Below are 19,891 nucleotides of genomic sequence, written 5' to 3'. Positions count from 1 at the left end.
AAAAATATAGAAAACTATAAGGAGGAAAAATTATTCATTGTTTTGTCACCTAGAGACAAAACAGTACATTCAGCTCCTCTCCACTCTTAATAGTAGCTATAGTTTTTCTCAAAGTAGTGTCAGACTGCACACACATAATGCCTACTGAATATTCATCATATTTATTTTTTCAGTTGTGGTATTAGATATTTGCTTCCAGTTTTCACTATTTTAATTTTTTACTATTTTAAGTGTTTTCAGTAAATACTTTGAATAAAAATCTTTGATCTTATTGCTGGTATTTTCATGTTTTAATAGTATTTTATAAGTGTTATAGGGCATGATTATCGGAAGACTCAGCATCTATCACCAAACTGCATTCCATGAGGTAATTTATGCAGTTTACACTTTCACCAGTGTTTGGCACACCTCAGCACTCCTCACCAGCATTGATTACTATCTTGTTTTAAACGTGTTATATTGGTAGCTGAAAAAAAAATAGCATCTCATTGGGGGGTTTTGTTATTTGGGTTCAGTGGGTTTTTTTGTTTGTTTGTTTTTTCTTTTTTTGAGACAAGGTCTCACCATGTAGTTCAGACTGTCCTCAAACTCTTGATCTTCTTGCCTCACCCCCCAGCTCCTGGGATTATAGGCTTATGCCAACATTATTGCAATACATTTCCTAAATGTAAATTTATGACTAAGAATAAAAGGGTCTCCTAAGAACACTTAACAAAAGGAAGTAGGTCTTTTTGTTAGGGTGATTGCATTCTATATGTCTATGTGTCTGTGTGTGTGTGTATGTGTTAGAACAAACATTAAATGAGTCTTGCGCCTAAAACAGATCTGTTTTTCTAATAGGTCTTGGTATCTTGATGGACAGACACTACTAATCATCATTTGTGTTGGCATTGTGCTCCCTCTTGCACTTCTTCCCAAAATAGGTAAGTCTTTGGAAAAGAACATATGATTTTTTTTTAAAGGAAAGTGAGAGAGAGAAGGGGGGGTTGGAGATTAAGAATCTTTTAAGCTTCCTAGTACCATATTTTTAGGAGAAGGGTGGTGGTGGTGAATAATTTTAAACTTGGCCTTGCTTTGGGTTGTCCAGGCCTCAGCCCTGCCTTGTTAACCTATTACTTGGTTTGCAGTTGTATTTTGTCTGCTCCACTAAAATAAAGTCTTTACAGCGGAACATTAAAGAGCAGCCTTTCCTTACAGTGTACCATTAGTGGTAAGCCAGTTTCAATTCTGCTGTACAGAGCTACATAAATGATCTGTGACAGATAGTTGGAATGTTGTTATTCTGAGCCCTAAGCCCCAGATACCAAGCACTGTAATAGAAAACATGCCCAGGATGTATAGCTTTAGTCATAAGTTAGGATCACTTTCCTTATAAATTGCTTTTTATTTTACCTTTATTTTACAGGCTTTCTTGGCTACACAAGTAGTTTATCATTTTTCTTTATGGTGTTCTTTGCTCTTGTGGTAAGTTTCAATTATAATGCTTTGCTTATTTTGTCACTAAAATGGGACTCGTGTTAAAGACTTAATTCTGTTTTGTGCTGTGCAAGGGTATCCCATTTTGTATCATTTAAAAGCAGTTTTTTATGAAAAAAATTAACTTGTTCACAGAAATATTTGTTACATCCATTTTGAAGAAGTTTAGAACAGCATTTCAAATTTAGTCTCCCTTGTGGTTAACTAGAGAGGAAAGCACACCACTTTTGGTGACGCTCCAGATGGAGTAGACTGCATGTGTAGGTACATGACCCGTGCTCTGTGGAGAATCACTAGAGCTCTGAACTATCTGTACTATCAGTTTAACACCAGACATCTTAATTTTGAAACTTTATTCCATTAATGAAATGAGAGTTTCTGACACTTGATGATTGAAATCCTCTAAGGACAACTGGGGCATATGAATTTAATCCTATAAACTCTGGTTATTCAGCATAGAAATGTTCTTGTAAAGATAGTATTGGGAATACTTTTCTTCATTTGTGGAATATATTCTTTTAAACTGTCTTATTTTTTATACTAGAAAAATATCAGGTAATTAATTTCTCTTATATTTATAAAATATGCTAATATAAGGATAAAAGGAGTTTGAATTTATGCCCTTTTAATTCTTCTAAGGCAGATGATACATTATATACAGATTATTTTAAAAACTTTTTTTCATTGCATAGTCATTTATTGCATAGCAAGTATCTAAATATTAAACCTTAACTAGAACTAAACATTTTAGATTTGCCCAAAAATATACATGTCCCAAATATCTGTCTTTTAAACATTTAGGCTCCTCTTTAATACTTGATAAATGAATCAAGGAAAAATTCCACACATAAGAACAAGACAGCACATCAGTAGTTAAGCCAGGTTATAAAGCCGGACGTCAACGCTGTCAAAACAGCCTCTGAGCTGGGGTGATAGTTCAGTCAATAAAATAATTGCCTTGCAAATATGAGGGCTTGAGTTAGACTCCCAGAACCCATGCAGAAAGTTGGGCACCATGGCACACGCTTGAATGCCAGTGCTACGGAGGTAGAGACAAGTAGCTCTCTGGGGCTCTCTGACCAATCTGGCCTTCGCTTACTCAGTGCTCTCAGTGACCAGCCTGGCCTACTCCTACTCAGTGTTCTCTAGGCCAGTAGGTGAGATCTGTCTCAGAAAACAGGGTGAATGGCTCCTTGGGAATCTGGCCTTCATAGGTATATACACACATGAGCACATACTGCTGCCACACAAACATGCAGCCACATACACACATCAATCAGTGTTGTATTACATTTATTTTCAGTTAAACCATCTTCTGAGACACAGGACAAAACAACTTTAAATTATTTAAAAATAAGTGCAAGTGACCCTGATTTCACTTTCAATAAGCATTTATATTTGAAGGAGTGTTCTGGAGACTATGAAAATAGTAACAATATTTGTATTCAATCATTTGTTGAATTTACATTAAAATTATCCCTTCACCCAACCCAGTTGTCTGACTCAGGTCTTCCAAATAATGAACTGAATATATAGTTTTCAGGCTTCATTTTTAAGAGAGAAATAGTAAATATTTTCATCATTAGTTGATTGTTGAGAAGAATCTACATGGTTAAAAGGTGTCCTGCATACATATAGAAATGCATGGATCTTAAAGAAAATGAGTATCAATAACATGCTGCGTTTCCCTTTCATAGATGTAAGTGGCCAGCCAAGCATTTCATAGGTAGGAGTGACTTAGTTCTCATAGTCAATAACTTAAAGCAGGTGGAATGTATTGCTATGATGTGTCTGTTACAGTTCTCATTTCTGTCATAGCTGATAAGTTTCAATCCAGTACAGATCTCTGCAGTAGAAACCTTATGAAAATAATGCCCCCATTCTGTATTTATTGTAATGCTTACAAATCTCAGAGGTCAGAAGAGGGCATTGGATTCTCCAGAAACTGGAGTTACGATTGTTGCCACTGTGTGGGTGCTGGGAATCGAGCCTGGGTCATCTGCAAGAGCAACCAGTGCTCTTAACCACTGAGCCATCTCACCCTCCAGCCCCCTAGATCCTTATTTTCCCTCCCTAAAATATCTATATTTTTTAAATAAATTTCATTTTAGCTATAGTGCAAAATGACAATAACCAAATGCCTTTACCCTTTTTTTTTTTGTTTTGTTTTAAACTTATCTTTTGGTCACCTTGATACCCAAATACATTGACATTCTTTCCAAAAGTTTTGTCTTAAGTACAGATTAGTATTTTAAGTAGTATTTCAATAAGTCAATATCAAAATTCAGAACTTTTTTCAGATTTTAGGCAGAGCCTTTCCTTCAACTGAGCACTTTGTTAGGCATGAGGAGAGGTAGACATTTCTCCTCGACACCACAGTCCAGACAGTCTAGTAGGAGAGCTCTGTCAGTCTAGGAGAGTGAACCCCAGCTTGTTAGAAAAACATGGAGATCAACATAATGAAGTACTGATTTGTCACTTCAGAATAAGAGTCACTGGCGCTGAGAGGAGAGAGGGATTACTGAGCGCTAAAGAGGGATTTGGAAGGGATTTGAGCTGGCCTGGAAAGAAGGGAAGGACTCGGAGCAGGGAGGAGGAGGGGGGGCCTTTTGTGCAGTGGATAAGTATTTTTAATACTTAACCTTGTTTTTTTTTTTTATCTTTTCCTCACCCAGAGTTATTTTCTTACCATGTTTTGTCTTTAGCCCAAGCAAGAACTCCCTGTGGCTCTTTCTTCTTTGCTGTTAGGTCTCTGTCCATTCCTCATCTGCATTTCTGCTTTGTAGGACAGCATCTCTGGCAACCCCATTCCACCATGCAGGTTTGAAGGTGGGGTGGACCTTCGCACAGAAATTAGCTATAGTAACTGAATTTATGTTAATATAAAATCAGGTTCTAATCAATGAAATATCAGTTATGTTGTATTTTGGAGCACTATTTGCAAAGGTTTTGATTTGAAGGATTGTAAATAGCAGATGACAAAGAGAGAGAGACAGTAGAGCTCATGTGTGGAGCTTATTAAGGCTAGTTTAAGAGGCAGAGACCTGGTACACAGCAAGTACTCAATAAAGGCACCAGTTAATAAGGATAAACTTGAGATACTGAATTTGGAGCAGCACCAGAGATAGACCAGAAATGGCCTTGCTTTTCTAGCTTCTCCCTCACACTCTGTCCCCTTCTTTGAAACTTTTCAGGAAAAAAAAAAAGGCTAAGCTAAGAGTCTTGCTTTTGATTTTTTTGCTTGGTAAGTTGATCATTCAACTTGATTTTGTATTGAAAACTTGCTCAGAAATTCCATGTTTATCCTTAGAACTCCCTTTTTTTTTTCTTATTGAGATTTTAAATTGTAACTGACTTTTAAGTCCTAAAAGTCTGTGTTTTCTTTAGATTTATTACTGTATAAAATTTTGATTGAATTTGTTAAAATTCCAAACTAGATAAATTCCAAATAGGAATAGAAATAGCATTTACTTACTGGTCTCCTACAAAGGACAAATGCTCTCTTTATTCTCTCTTGCCCCTTTGTATGCTGGGATTTAGCCTGGAGCAAACATTTACAGAGTAATTATGAGCCTGCAACAAGGGTAACAATGCCAGTGTTGACACAGCCACAACTGTGGGTCTAGGAAAAGGATGGCCACAATTAAGAGTAAAACCGTCAGACATTTTCATTGATAGTTTCTGGGAAACGGTTTCCCTCTAGATTTCTTTTAATTAAAAAAAATTTACTAGCTGGAATTCCCTAGCTCTTCTCTCTCCACAGTCACCAAAAATAATACAAGTCTGGAAAAGTAAAGAGGTGCAAGTACTTAATCAGAAATCCCTGAGGTTGCTCTTTGTATAAAAGTCTACTCATTTCTGCCTGCATTCCCAAAACTGCTGTGGCTATTCTCTGTCTGCTACTGATACAAGAATCATATTCTTATACAATTATCACTCAAAACGTGTTCCCTTTTTGAGTTGTACCTTTTTTAAAAAAAATGCCAAGATACTGTTGGAATTTTGAAAACTGATGCAAAATCTCAGGAGAGATCTCCACTGAACAGACAGATGTAGAGCACCCTCTGCCATGCCCTTCCACATAGGCAGCCATGTTAGAGGCTGACCACATTCTGTCTGGGGGAAAATCATATCAGCAGGGAATCTTCTCTTAGTCACTTGTTTGGCATTATTTAAAGTCATGTTTCCTAGCTGAAGAACTTGCTGGAACTTTATTAGAAATAACCTGAGTGCTCCTTGTATTCACTCTTACAGGTAATAGTTAAAAAATGGTCCCTTCCTTGTCCTCTGACCTTAAATTACATAGAGAAATTCTTCCAGGTAATACTTTTTAGCTTTTTTTAATATCTAACTTTAAACTAAAAAAGAAATGGAAGATGTCCTTTTCTTCCCAATTAATAAAAAAGTAATGGCTAAGTTGCATTTTAGAACTTTGCTTTGAAGTAATTTGATTTGAAAGCCTACTAATAATTTGATTTGAAGCCTAGTAATAATAAATTAATCATTTTGTTGATATATTTTGACTTTTAATAACTGTTGGTTTCTCTTTTTCTCCTCAATACTCTTAAACAGATTTCAAATGCTACAGATGATTGTAAACCAAAGCTCTTTCATTTCTCCAAAGAGGTGTGTAAGTTATTAACAGATACTTTGGGTTGATTTTTCACATTTCAAGTTTTAAGAGATTTGTGTAGCAGGGTCTCTTAGGTCTTTGTACCTGTAACTAGTTAATTTTCATGGAAGTGCTAAGTATAGGATTGCCTACCAGAAGAATAATATTATTAACATAGGGTGGCCCATTACAAAACAGTCTCCTTTCTCTTTTCTTTCTCTTGGCATGCCTTTAAATGGAGCCTGTTTTAAATGGGCCTCTGCCTAAAAGAACAGATTTACCAAATGTCTGGTCTGGCCAATAAGGTCCTCTGTGGATTCAGTCTTCCTGTTGCTCTCTGGACTTGTAAAGCTAAATAGCCAATTACATCAGAAACTCCTCCCCTGTGAGAACTTTGGTACATAGCTAAACAGCCTCATCATTGGAGCAGCAATTGAGTACTGCCAACATACCTTCTGAACAGCATTCCAAAGGGAAAATTTATGATGCTTGGAGCAAAGACTAGAGGATCAGGTCCCTGTGCCTTCTCCAAAAGCCATAGGTACTGGAAATGCCTGCAAGAGCCTGGAGCATGAGCAGAGAAGACAGAAACTGTGACCTGCATGGTTTCTGCTCTGGCTCTTGTAGAAAGCTCGTCTTCCCTGTTCCTGGGCATCTCTGCCTCTATACTTACTCTTTCTGCTGAATGCTTTGTTTGTAGGTCCAGACACCAGAATCTCCTCCACTCAAGCACAATGCTGTTAGTATAGAGTGTTAACGTGGTTATTCCTCCAGACAAAACTTTCCTTTTTATTCCTAGTTTTTAACAAAGAAATGTCTCTCAAGCCTACAAGGGAAGTTACCACATGTTTCACATGGTAAAGACCTCTCTGTGCCTTAAAGATCTAGGTAGGGTAATTGACATGGCAGGAAATTGAGCAATATATGAAATAGATAATTTGTGAATTAAACTCCCATTCCCCTAATCGAGCGCAGGAAACAAAGCTTCTTGGGCATTCCATCCCCAGATAGGTCTTCATCTGGAACTTCTTTTGGTGAGGAGCCCAAGCCAGCTAAAGAGAAGTATTTTTAGAGCAGAAAAGAGAAAATAAATCATCACCATCCATTTGCTAAAAACAGAATACTTTCATTTAGATGGTAACTTTTTCGACTTTATAGTTTTCTCTGGCTCTTGTTAAGTATTTTAATAACTTTTTTTAAATCTTGGGTTTATATATTGCACAGGATTCCATAGAGGTTTTTAGGTATAGAATTAATGATGTTCTCATTTAAGAAGATCATGATCAAAGATACTGGCAGTACAAAAATGTCATTTCTATTTTTAGTATTTATTTGGATTGAGTTAGTGAAAGCAGCTTCAAAAGCATTAGTGATTATTGCTGTGTAGTGTAATAAGATGTATTTAAATCGTGCATGCATTAAGAGTGACTGAAAATTAAATAAAAAATGTTTCTAAAATGTAGCTGTTTTTTATCTTGCCTAAATTATTTTTATATTTCCTAAGCAATGTAGAAGTGGCAACCATAATAAAGAAGCGTGATAGGAGAAGCCAGTCAAAAACTATTCTGACTAATAAAGCCATGCCAACTATCAAGTACAATATTTGCTGGTGACCATAGATGTGTCTCTCTTAAAATAACTAATAAAGAGACTATTCATGAAAGACTAAATAAATCTAATCAAATTGCTTTTTAAAAATAATTTAGTCTGTTGAGCCATCAAGATGGCTCAGTGAGTAAAGGCACCTGCTGCTAAAACTGATGACTTGAGTTCAATTCTCGGGACCCTCATGGTGGAAGGAGAGACCTCCACAAGCTCTCGGTGACACAGGCATACCCTACCTCCCACATACACAAAGTAAATAAAAATGTAATTTTAAAAAAAGAATTGAGTCTGTTGTCAAATAAAAATGGTCTCAGTAGAATAGAATTTAATACTTTTTGTCTTTTTCAACTTTTTTTCAGAGTGTTTATGCCATTCCAACCATGGCCTTTTCATTTCTCTGCCATACCTCAATATTGCCCATATACTGTGAACTTCAAAGGTACTGTAGGATCCTGGAATGTTTTAAATGTGTTGTGTCTTTTTGCTCCTTGTAGCATCCAGTTTTAAATCACATTCTCATTTATGAACCCTTTCCTTTCATCACTGGATTCAAAATGTTAGTTTTGAAAAACAAAACAAAGCAACCAAGAGTTAATCTGTCCATGTTGAAAATGTTTCTGGAAATATCATCTTTCTATGAATCTCAAGTTTATGCATTCTGGTGTGTAGTAATTGATAGACTAGAGATTGACTGAGGAATCTTTCTGACTAGCTTGAGAGATACTTGGGGTTTTTTGTTTTGTTTTGTTTTTACTATTTTTGAAAGAGGGTCTCCCTGTAGCCTCAGCTGGCCTGGAACTCACTATGTAGACCACGCTGGACTTGAACTCACAGAGATCTGCCTGCTTCTGCCTCCCAAGTGCTAGGACTACAGCCGTGCACCCACCACGCCCAACTTGAGATACTTGTTTCTTTAGATATAATTCAGATCACCAATTTTGTCAATTTTGGCTGTTTTTGTCTTTTAGCCCCTCAAAGACAAGAATGCAGAATGTAACCAATACAGCAGTTGCTTTAAGTTTCCTCATTTACTTTATATCTGCACTCTTTGGATACCTCACTTTTTATGGTAAGTGTATTCTTTGATTATAGGTGACAAAGGACATACAGATGATCGCACAAATGACTGTAATTTTTTTCTGCCTTTCATTAGTAAATTAATTGGTTCATGCCACATTTCAGTATTGTGGGAGCTCTTGTGGCCTCCTTTTTATCTTAGAAAGGTAAATCAAGCTTAAGAGTAATGACTTCGTATAAAAAAGTTATTTTTTTAAGATTTTATTTTTAATTATGTGTGTATATATATATCTGCGTATCTGAATGTGGGTTTGCACATATGAACACGATGTCACAGAGACCAGATTGAGGGTGTTGGAGCCCCCTGGAGCTGGAGTTAAGGTGGTGTGAGCTGCCTAACATGGATGCTAGAAACTGAACTCAGGTCCTCTGCAAGACCAGTACTTGGTCTTAACCACTGAGCCATATCTCCACCTGGAATTTTTCTTAAACATTTATATAAAATTTAGGGAACTGGAAAGATGGCTCAGCAATTAAGAGCACAGGCTGTTCTTACAGAGGACCTACGTTTGGTTCCCAGCACCCACATGGCACCTAACAGCTGTTGGTAGCAAGTTCGAGGGGATCTGACACCCTCTTCTAACCTCCATGGACATTTCATGACATGGTACACTTACACACATAAAAATTAAAAATAAAAACAATAAAATATTAAAAATTGTATAAAATTTCAAGCTTAAAGCTATTGGTTTTTTAAATTGCATATTCAGTATGTTAGACTCTAGTTCAGAAGCTTAAGAGTTAGGGGAATAAATCATCTTATTAATAAATTGTGAAAGAGCAGTTTGAGAAAGGAAAAGATCTTACAGTATGTTCTAATTATTCGCTGAGCTGTCAGACACCTCTGCCTCTAGACTTCCTTCTCACAGTGTGTGATTAAGCAAGTGTACAGCCTTTGATGCATCAGGGCCTTTCTCCTTGATTTTCTTTCTTTTTTTTTTTTTTTTTTTAACCTTTTTGAGACAGGGTCTCCCTGTAGCCCCAGCTGGCCTGGAACTCACTATGTAGACCAGGCTGGCCTTGAACTCACGGACATCCGCCTGCCTCTGCCTCCCAGGTGCTGGGACTAAAGGCATGCGCCACCACACCCGGCCTCCCTGATTTCTTAATGACACTTGTAGATTTTATAAAGTAAAAGTAAGATTCTCTTTATTTTGGAAATTTTTCCTGTGTTGTATGTTGGGTTCTTCAACAAGAACTTCAGACAAAAGAAAGAAAAAAGAAACAAAAATATAAGCAAAGTTCACAAACAAGCACACTCCACTTAGTTTTCCCAATTCTTAATGTATTCTTCAGATAATAAATGCTTTTACAATAACTTCAACTCAGTGGTTGTTCTGCTGGGGTGACATTTAGTTGTTAGTGACTCATCTGGCTTGATGGGTTTGTACACATTTCAGGTTTGAGCCCTGGACCCATTGAGAAGAGTACGGGTTTGAATCCAACAAATCTGGTTCACATAGCTCCTCTACCCTCACTACCTGGATGACCTTGAAGGGAAATGTCACCTTGCAGTATCTCATCTACTTATCTGTAACATGGGGATAACTGCAAAGGTTATACAGAGGCAGAAATCAGTTCTGTGTAAAATGCCTGTTATACTCTTTGGCACATAATAGTCCTTCCTAAATGCTACTTCTAGCTGTATATTACTATCATCATTATTATTGTAATTTGCTCATAATTTCAGGATCCTTTTTAACATTATGCTTCTAATTAGTTTTCTGGCTGTATGTATACTCAAGTGCATGTGTGTACACATGTGTGGAGGTCAGAGGACAACCTTGAATATTGTTCCTCAGAAGCCATCCACTTTGGTTTTTTTCAGATAAGGTCTCTCACTTGACCTGGAACTTACCAAGTGGACTAGACTAGCTAGTCAGCAAACCTAGGGAAACTGCCTGCCCTGCCTCCCCAGTGCTGGGGTTACAAAAGCGTGCCAGCACACCAACTTTTTTTCTAAAGCATTTTTTTTAATTTAAAGATTTATTATTTTTAATTATGGCTATATGGGTGGGAGGTATATGTGACTACAAGTGCCCACGGAGGCCAGAGGTGTTGGGGTGTTAGTCCTTGGAGCTGGACTTAGTTTGTAAGCTGGGAACAGAACTCAGGTCCTAAGAGAGCAAAACACAGTCTTGACCACTGAGCCATCCCCCCAGTCCCACCTCTTAATATTTTTAAGAAAACAATTAATTTAATTTAACAGTTTAAATAGGATAGTTACAGTTTATGTTGTGTTACCATGAAGATTACTGCATGAGAGATAATTACAGTTTTATATATTCCTTATTTCCCTGGCTCTTGTTATGTTACTAGTAATAAAGGCCATTCCACTAAGCTAAGTCTTGAGTATTACACTGCTATAGAATGAGAGAAGCAAGAGCTCGGAATACACTATCCAGAAAAGCATTATTTCCAGTTTGAGCACAGTGCCCTGCCCAACAGCTGTAACAACAGGGAAAACAGATTGTCAGACTTTTTTGAACAGCAAGAAAACAAAATTTTTGAAATACATGTGTTGTATTTTTGGTTGTTGGGTTTGTTAGTTTTTAAGAGACTTGTGAACTTGGACTTTTCTGCATCACTAAGATACTGAAGCTGGAATTCTTGGTGTACAGAAAGATAGAGTGCAGCAGAATCACTGTGCATATATTGTTTAAATTCTAGTTGTCACCTAATATAAACACTACTGATGATCACTTACCTGAAATTCTTAGCACTAAAAATGTTTCAGATTTATGAATCTTTGAGATCTTAGACTATAGGCCTGTTGTGCCAGTGAGTTTTGAATTTCAGAATATTTCATGTTTTGAAATTTGAAACTAGGAATACTCAACCTGCATTATTTTTAGGAATCTTCAACACTGAGAAAAGTCCAACAAGTACTGATCTCCTTCTCCTCCCTGGAGATAAGTAGACTACCTGGAAGAAACCTCCAATTACCAATACTAGGATGACTGAGAAATAGTCGTGTGAACCCCAAGAATGATTAGGTGCTTAGGAGCTGTATTAAATCATAACAAAGAAAGCTTATAGTAGAAGGGAGGTAGAGAGGGTTGAAAGCTGACATACTTGGTGAGCTAACATTTTAACAAGTGTCAGGTATTTTACATGTATTGCCTCACTTAATCCTTACAACAACTTGGATACGTTTATTTAGGCTGAGTAGTTAGACCAGTACCTTCAGATAATAAATAATGGAACAGAGGTTTGAATCCTATTTGTCTTTCTCCAAATCCAGTGCTTTCAACAATATACTGCCTTCTAAATTAAGCTGTAGAACTCAAACAGTTTTCCTTCATCCTTAAGTTCTAGTTAAAATGAACTTTTGGAAAACCTGGCTCACTTAAGCCTCTGTCTTATCTGTGTCTATCTGTTTGTCATCCATCCATTGTTATTGCTTAAACATGAATCTCCAGGTTTTCAGTATACAAATGAAATGTTTCCTAGAGAGGGATTTACCTTGTTATCAAGTAAAGCTGGTAGGGTGCCTCTAATTTATTAATCCCTCTTCCATAATGCCAGTTCTTTAGTGTCCAAATTTTATATAATGGAGAAATGCTCAGCTAATAAAAATCATATGGTAATAGGTGATAACACCTCCAAAGACAGAAGGCGCAGATACTGATTTGTTCCTCACAGGACCTAGGTGCAGTTCCCAGCATCTACCTGGTGGCTAACAACCATCTGTAACTTCAGTTCCAGAGCATCTGACTCACTCTTCTGGCATTTCATGCACATGGTACACTTACATACATGCAAGCAAAACATTCATACACATAAAATAAAAATAAACCAAAAAAATTTAAAAACCTGTCTTTTTAAATTGTCTAACTAGAGCTGTCCGTGATAAAAGGAAATTCCTAGTTGAGCCTATTTTTGTCTAGCGACCTAGCCAGAAGTTTAAGCTTTTAATTTTTTTAATGAGTAGTTATAGCCTAGAGAGGTAAAGTAGCCTGTCACACCAAAAAGGGCGGCATTCTAAGCACCAGCCAGTGTTTTTTCTGCTGCTTGGTGGAAATCTTCATGAACTCTATATGGGTATCTTCAGCAGGCCACCTGATTCAGTAGTACAAATGACTTGCAGTGATCACCATCAGGTCCTTGCTGAGATTTGTGAATTTGTCGGAGTCCAGAGAAGTGTGGTCCTCTCTTTTCATGTTAAGGCTCAGCCTCACAGGATGGCTAACTTGGAAGGTTTTCACCCTGGGAAAATAGAAAGTAGATGTGGGATATCTATAGTTCTGAGGGCTTCTGGAGCTGCTTGGAATCTTTTTATTCATAGCTTTAAGGTTTAGTTAATATCTAGGTTCTATTAGATAAAAGGGATCTGTAAATATCTACCCACATTTAACAATATTGGCTCTAGTTACAGATGTTAAAGAGCAAAAGTACTCCTTGGTGAGCAGCTCCGTGCCCAAATATTGCATAATAACCAGGCGATTTTAATGTCTACAAGGTTGTTAAGCAAGAAGTGTTAATAGCTCCTTTTATGATTCAGAAAATGGAAATAAAAGTTTGCTGTATTTCTCCAAAGACTTACAAGTATCTCACAGGTTTAGAAATAGAATCCAGATTTCTTGGTTCTTCCCAGTTCTTCTACTTAGTCTGCTAGCTCTGCATTGCATAAACCTTGTCTATAGCATCAGAGATGATTCTTCCCCCCTCCCCCGCCCCAATCTATGATTGGTAGTGTAGTTGAGTTTCCCTACTTCTTGGTGCTTTTGAGGGCAGCTTTCTGTTTGCTATGCTTCAGGTGCTTGCCTTCCAGTCTGTCATTGTGTGTGATTTGGGTCATAGCACACACCTCTTAGTCACAGTCCTCATTGTTGCAGCAGCATACCTAAGCAAAGCAACTTAAAGAAGAAAGGATTTGTTTTGGCTAACAGTTCAAGGTTGCAGTCCATCGTGGCAGGGAAGGCACAATGGCAGGAACTGGTCATATCATACCTACAGTCAAGAAGCTGAGAGGAAGAGGGAGGGAGGGAGGGAGGGGGTGGCAGAGAGCAATGAAGGCTTATGCTTAGCTTACATTCCCACCCCAGGGAATGATGCCATCTACCATTGAGTCTTCCCACCTCAGTTAACCTAATCAAGATAATCTCCACAGGCATGCCCAGAGGCACTTCTCCCAGGCAGTTCTAGAGCTCATCAAGTTCAGAACTGAAAGTAACCATCATATCTTCATTAGTCATTACTGCACCCTGGCCTGCAGATGGATACCAAGGCCGAATGTTCAGTGCCATGTGGGCCCTCGCACCTACTCCCCTCTGCTCTCCTGCATACCGTATCTCAGTGCTGATGGGAACATTCACTTTCTTAGACACATATTCCCTTTGCCACTTCAAGCTTCTGGTGCTACATCTTGCTTCTAGAGTCATTTCTCCCACATCTTTGAATGTCAGCACATGTAGGGACTCATTTCATGTGCTCAGTAAGTAATTCTTTGGGTCCATGTGTTAGGAACTAAGCCTCAGGAGTTACTGGTAAGTACTGGGATTTGAACATTATCTTGTCTCAATTTAGAATTATCAAGCGCTCTTTTTAGACCTGCCTTTTATATATTTGCGTACACTCTTTCTATTATGTCCGCGTGTCCTCTTATCGTGTATGTGCGTACACACTTTCTATTATGTCTGCGTGTCCTCTTATCATGTATGTGCATACGCACTTTCTATTATGTCCACGTGTCCTCTTATCATGTATGTGCATACGCACTTTCTATTATGTCCATGTGTCCTCTTATCATGTATGTGCATACACACTTTCTATTATGTCCGCGTGTCCTCTTATCGTGCATGTGCGTACACACTTTTATTATGTCCGCGTGTCCTCTTATCGTGTATGTGCGTACGCACTTTCTATTATGTCCATGTGTCCTCTTATCATGTATGTGCGTACACACTTTTTATTATGTCCACGTGTCCTCTTATCATGTATGTGCATACACACTTTCTATTATGTCCGCATGTCCTCTTATCGTGTATGTGTGTATGCACTTTCTATTATGTCCGTGTGTCCTCTTATCATGTATGTGCATACACACTTTCTATTATGTCCGCATGTCCTCTTATCATGTATGTGCATACACATTATTATGTCTGCATGTCCTCTTATCATGTATGTGCATACACACTTTTTATTAGTCCGCATGTCCTCTTAATCATGTAAGTGCATACACACTTTCTATTATGTGTGCGTGTCTCTCATCATGCATGTGTGTACACATTTCCTATTATGTCTATGTGCCCTCTTATCTCCTCTTCAGATTTTTAAGTCCCTTCAGAACAGAGGTACATTTAATTTTTCTATTTCTTCCAAAGCATTCTTTCTAAAACCCATACTCTCACATTAAAAAGCACCATTCTATTTTGAGTCCAGATTGATCTTTGTCCACAGGTACTGAGGTGTAGTGTTTTTGAACACCCTCACTCCTCCTCAGGTGTCCTGGGTGAGGGAAACTATGTGACTAGAAGGAAACTGTGAAGCAAAAACTGGTCAGTATCTATCATTCCTGTCCCTGGTTGACACCCTAACTTGCTGAACAAGCTGTTTCCCTAATACTTCATCCTCTCTTTTATGAAAAATGAAAGTGAACAAAGCTGGTAATATGCACAAAACACTATGAAATCTTAGAAAACATTGTAGTATTTAAGGAAGACTTTACCACAAATCATGAGGTGTTCTGCTCTGGCCCTTCATGTTATCTTAGCACTTTTGAGCCCGTCTATCTCATATTGTTACCATAAGGACCAAATTCAGCAGTGCCCATGAAAGCAGTTTACAACACAAGTGTTCAAACCCTTTCATTATGGACAAATTCTAAGGGTTTTTTTGTTTTTGTTTTTGGGTTTTTTTATTTATTAATTTTTATTTTATGTGTATGACTGTATTGCCTGCCTGTATGTGAGTGCACCCATGTCATGCAATGCCGCAGAGGTGAGAAGAGGGCTTCAGATTCCCCTGGAACTGGAGTTAAGGATGGTTTATAGCTGCCATGTGGGTGCTGGGAATTGAACCCAGGTCCTCTGCAAGAGCAGTCAGTGCCCTTAACCACTGAACCATCTCTCCAGCCCCAGTTTTTTGTTTTGTTTGATATAGGATCTCACTATGTAGCCCTGGGCTGACCTGTAACTTACAGAGATCCACCTGCCTCTGCCTCCCCAGTGGTTTGATTAAAGGACTGTATCACCATTTTCAGCTAAGGAGATTTTTTTTTAATCTTTGAAAAAATTTTTTTACATTTATTTTTATATAGTGGAGTGTTTTGCTTGCATGTGTAAAAGTGCACCCAGTATGTTGTGAATTGCCAGCAGATGCTAGAAGAGGGCATCAAATCCTCTGGAACTGGAGTTACAGTTGATACCTGCCACATGGGTGCTGGGAACCAAACCTAGGTCCTCTGGAAGAGCAACCACTACTCTTAACCCACTGAGCCATCTCTCCAGCCCCTAAGGAGATTTTTTTTTAATATTTTATTTATTACTTTTATTTTATGCGTATGCGTGTATTGTCTGCATGTAGGTAAGTGCACCTGTGTTGTGAAATGCCCACAGAGAACAGAAGAGGCTGTTGGATCCCCTGGAACTGGAGTTATAGGCAGTTGTTAACTGCCATGTGGGTGCCGGGATTCAAACCCGGGTCTTCTGCAAGAACAACCGGCGTTCTTAACCGCTGAGCCATCTCTCCAGCCCCCTAAGGAGATATTTTTAAATACAAATTTATTTTCCAAATTTTGGAGGTTCTGCCTGTCCTGGTTTAAAAGTTCACCAGAAGACTTTTTAAAAGTGTATATGGGCTGGTGAGGTGGCTTAGCAAGTAAAGGTGCTTGCTACCAAGTCTTAGGACCTCAATTTGATTCCTAGGACCCACATGGTGGAAGGAGAGAACTAACTTCTGAAAGTTATCCTCTGACCTTCACACGTGTGCTGCAGCACGTGCACAGCCACACCCATAAATACATAAAAAATAAATGTCCCAAGACCCATGGAAACTCAACCAGATAAAAACCAGCATAGAACTGGGGACATGGACAGGAGGCCCCAACCCTAGCAGAGGACCTATTGGCAACTGATCATTGCTGGGTGAGAGATGATCTTTAAGGGAGCAATGCTAGATAGGCTGAACAGGCTCCAGCAGATGAACTCACACTGAGAGACAGCTGGGTACACAACTTGACTCCATAGGCTTTAACATAGGAGACAGAATGTGTGAAGTCCTGTGGGTGGGCTATGGGAGGGGTGCAGATAGGGGAGGTCTAAATATGATTTAAATGTATGAAATCCACAAAAATTCAATAAAATATGCATTAAAAATAAAACCTTCAATAAAAAAAATTAATGAATAAATAAAATAAATTTTTAAAGGCGTATACATCTTAAGAAAATGTCTTTGTATTTCATAGTATAGGAAGAAAAAGGCTAGAAATGGCTTTGAGAATGGGAAGTCAAATCTATTAAGATCCATTAGTGCAATGGGAAATAATTTTGCGGTTGTTGATATTTTGGTACCTAGTTTATAATGTGATCTTTATTTTTTTTAATTTACAGACAAAGTGGAGTCAGAATTACTACACAGTTATAGTAAATATTTGCCACAAGATGTTGTTGTCATGACTGTGAAGTTATGCATACTGTTTGCTGTGCTTTTGACAGTGCCTCTAATCCACTTCCCTGTAAGTATGCGGAAAGGTTTTTTGTTTAGCGTATGGCTCCCTAACATGGCAACACTAATTCTTTGCAGATTAGAACTTTTGGATCACATCTAGTCTTGTGTATCTTACTCATTTGTCAAGTCATTGATCAAAGACCTCATACTTACATTTGGTCTCATGAAAGAACAAAAATAATAGTGAACCTCTAAGCTAATTTGTGCTTTCTGAGATTTCGTTTAGATTTACCTCTCTCCCACAGCATTGTTTCCAATTTAGAGACTGTAGTTCTAAGGTTTTGGGGGTGGGGGGTTTCCTCCTTTCTATATTCTGTTTTCAAAAGAATGTGCATGAAGAGGAAAAAGTCAAGTCAGCAAAAATAAGCTCCTACTGGTTTACTGTAGATTGATTCCACAAAGACATGCTAGTTTAATCTTAGTCAAAATATTCTGTTTGTTCTAGAAAGTAAAGGGCAGAACAGATTTTCATTCCACATCTAGTTGCTATATGTAAGAATCTTAAACATTTCTGAGAAAATGGAAAACATGGCTCTGAGTAGAAATGCTTCTGCATGATGATTGTACCTCAGTGAGCTTTTAAAGGACAGGGCTGTCAGGTCTTTGTGCCCCTCCCTGTGAGACTGCAGGGCCAGGAGTCCAGCAGGGGCTAGATAAACATTTGTGGGCTACGATTGCCTGCTGCCTGCCTTCACAGTGGAAGATGTAGTAAGCTGTTTTTCATATTTACATGCTATGAAGCATAATAGAAAATAACACAGTAAATGGTCTTTCTTTTCCATGTCATGATTTCTTTTTCTGTTGAATTTAATGAAAAGTATTCTTTGTGATTTCATTATACAGTGTTATTGCTGGTAATTTAAAAAGTTATGGAACCTTAAAAAAATTGTCAGTGAAACTTACGTGTGGAATTTTAAGCAAAGTAATGTTTATGAAGCTCACTCAGGAAGGTTTATTTGTATAACACTGTGTAATAAATAGTTTATGGATTAGAATAAAAGATACTCTGTTACTTATACATGTGTTTCTTAAGGGAAATGTTTTGCCTTTGATCCTTCCCCCTGTACCTAAATCTCTTTTTTTCTGCTACACAGGCCAGAAAAGCATTAATGATGATACTTTTCTCCAATTTTCCATTTTCATGGATTCGCCATTCTCTGACCACACTAGCACTCAATATTATCATTGTTTTACTTGCAATATATGTTCCTGACATTAGAAATGTATTTGGTATAGTTGGTAAGTTTTCCATTAAAAAAAATACACATAATGAAAAGACTGGGGGAGGGGACTAAGTGATATTCTCTTCTTAGCATGAGCAAAGTCCTCATGTTTGAGCCCCAACACACAAAAATAAAAGGCATAAAAGTGTTACTGTGCCTCACATCTGAATCTAGCAATAACTTGTTTTTTTTCCCCCTGACTTGTAGGTGCCACTACATCAGCGTGCCTGATTTTTGTATTCCCAGGACTATTTTATCTTAAACTTAGCAGAGAGGATTTTCTCTCATGGAAAAAGCTTGGGGTAACTTGTTTTCATCTGTTTCTTTTAAGACTTCCATTTTAAGATATAATTTGTCATTTTATATTATTATAGCTATGTCAAAAAAAGTCAATATACCATTTGGAGAGGGGGTTTAAGGCAGGGTCTCACTATAGACCAGTTGGCCTGGAACTCGCTATATAGACTAACATTCACCTGCTTCTGCCTCCTGAATGTGGGCCTGTGCCACCATTCCTGGCTCCAGCAATATATCTTAACATATAAAGTTATTTGAAGCCAGGCACGGTGGCTCATGCCTGTAATCCCTGCTCTTAGAAGCATGAGGCAGAAGAATTGCTGGGAATTTGAGACTAGCCTGGGCTACAGGGTGAAACTGTTTCCAAAAAAATAATTACAGTACATTATCAAGAAGGATGAAGTTAAAAAAAAAAATCCTCCTAATTGTTCTTTTATCTTTTTATTTCCACAGGCTTTTATTTTGCTCATCACTGGAATTTTTGTTGGGAATTTCAGTTTAGCACTCATTATTTTTGATTGGAGTCACAAATGAAAGAAACAGTTTTCCTTTTCTTGTTAAGAACAATTTAACTCCATAAGCAGGAAGGAATCATTCTGGAAGGCACTTTATATGAAAAATGCATTTTTATGGCAATTATTAACAGAAAAACGACGCAATGTCAGTGTACAGCAGAAAGTAGGAAAATAGTCATTTTAACCAAAAGAGGAAAACTCACAATGCTCTTAATACTCTTAAGTCACTCTTCCGTTTGAGACTTTTGAAAAATAGCCTTTATAGTTTTAGCGTAGTCTTGTGTTTAGACATTTTGAGGAGAAGGGATTTCATCTACCTCCCTACCCCAACCCCCATGGCTTTTCCTGTTATTGACATCTCATGTCAGTGTAGCATGTATGTAATTACCTGATAATTCCATACTGGAACATTAAAG

At 37.8% G+C, this 19,891-nt stretch overlaps 1 protein-coding gene across 3 annotated transcripts in view; it reads left to right on the top strand.

The window, feature by feature from the left end:
- The window catches only part of Slc38a6 (solute carrier family 38 member 6), a 66,636-nt gene extending 47,025 nt beyond the window's left edge, over positions 1-19,611 (top strand). For all 3 annotated transcript variants that reach the window (XM_029566651.1, XM_008839481.3, XM_029566652.1), the window contains 10 exons: positions 841-923; positions 1,406-1,464; positions 5,731-5,796; positions 6,049-6,102; positions 8,053-8,132; positions 8,662-8,762; positions 17,323-17,447; positions 18,535-18,679; positions 18,871-18,965; positions 19,414-19,611. In XM_029566651.1, coding sequence (XP_029422511.1) covers positions 841-923; positions 1,406-1,464; positions 5,731-5,796; positions 6,049-6,102; positions 8,053-8,132; positions 8,662-8,762; positions 17,323-17,447; positions 18,535-18,679; positions 18,871-18,965; positions 19,414-19,494 — 889 coding nt within the window. In that variant the 3' untranslated portion in view covers positions 19,495-19,611. The remainder of the gene's footprint in view (positions 1-840; positions 924-1,405; positions 1,465-5,730; positions 5,797-6,048; positions 6,103-8,052; positions 8,133-8,661; positions 8,763-17,322; positions 17,448-18,534; positions 18,680-18,870; positions 18,966-19,413) is intronic.
- Positions 19,612-19,891: the final 280 nt, after the last annotated feature.

The sequence above is a fragment of the Nannospalax galili genome, unplaced genomic scaffold, assembly GCF_000622305.1.
Source record: "Nannospalax galili isolate Female #2095 unplaced genomic scaffold, S.galili_v1.0 scaffold336, whole genome shotgun sequence".
NCBI lineage: Eukaryota > Metazoa > Chordata > Mammalia > Rodentia > Spalacidae > Nannospalax > Nannospalax galili.
This window is presented reverse-complemented; position numbering and strand designations above follow the sequence as displayed.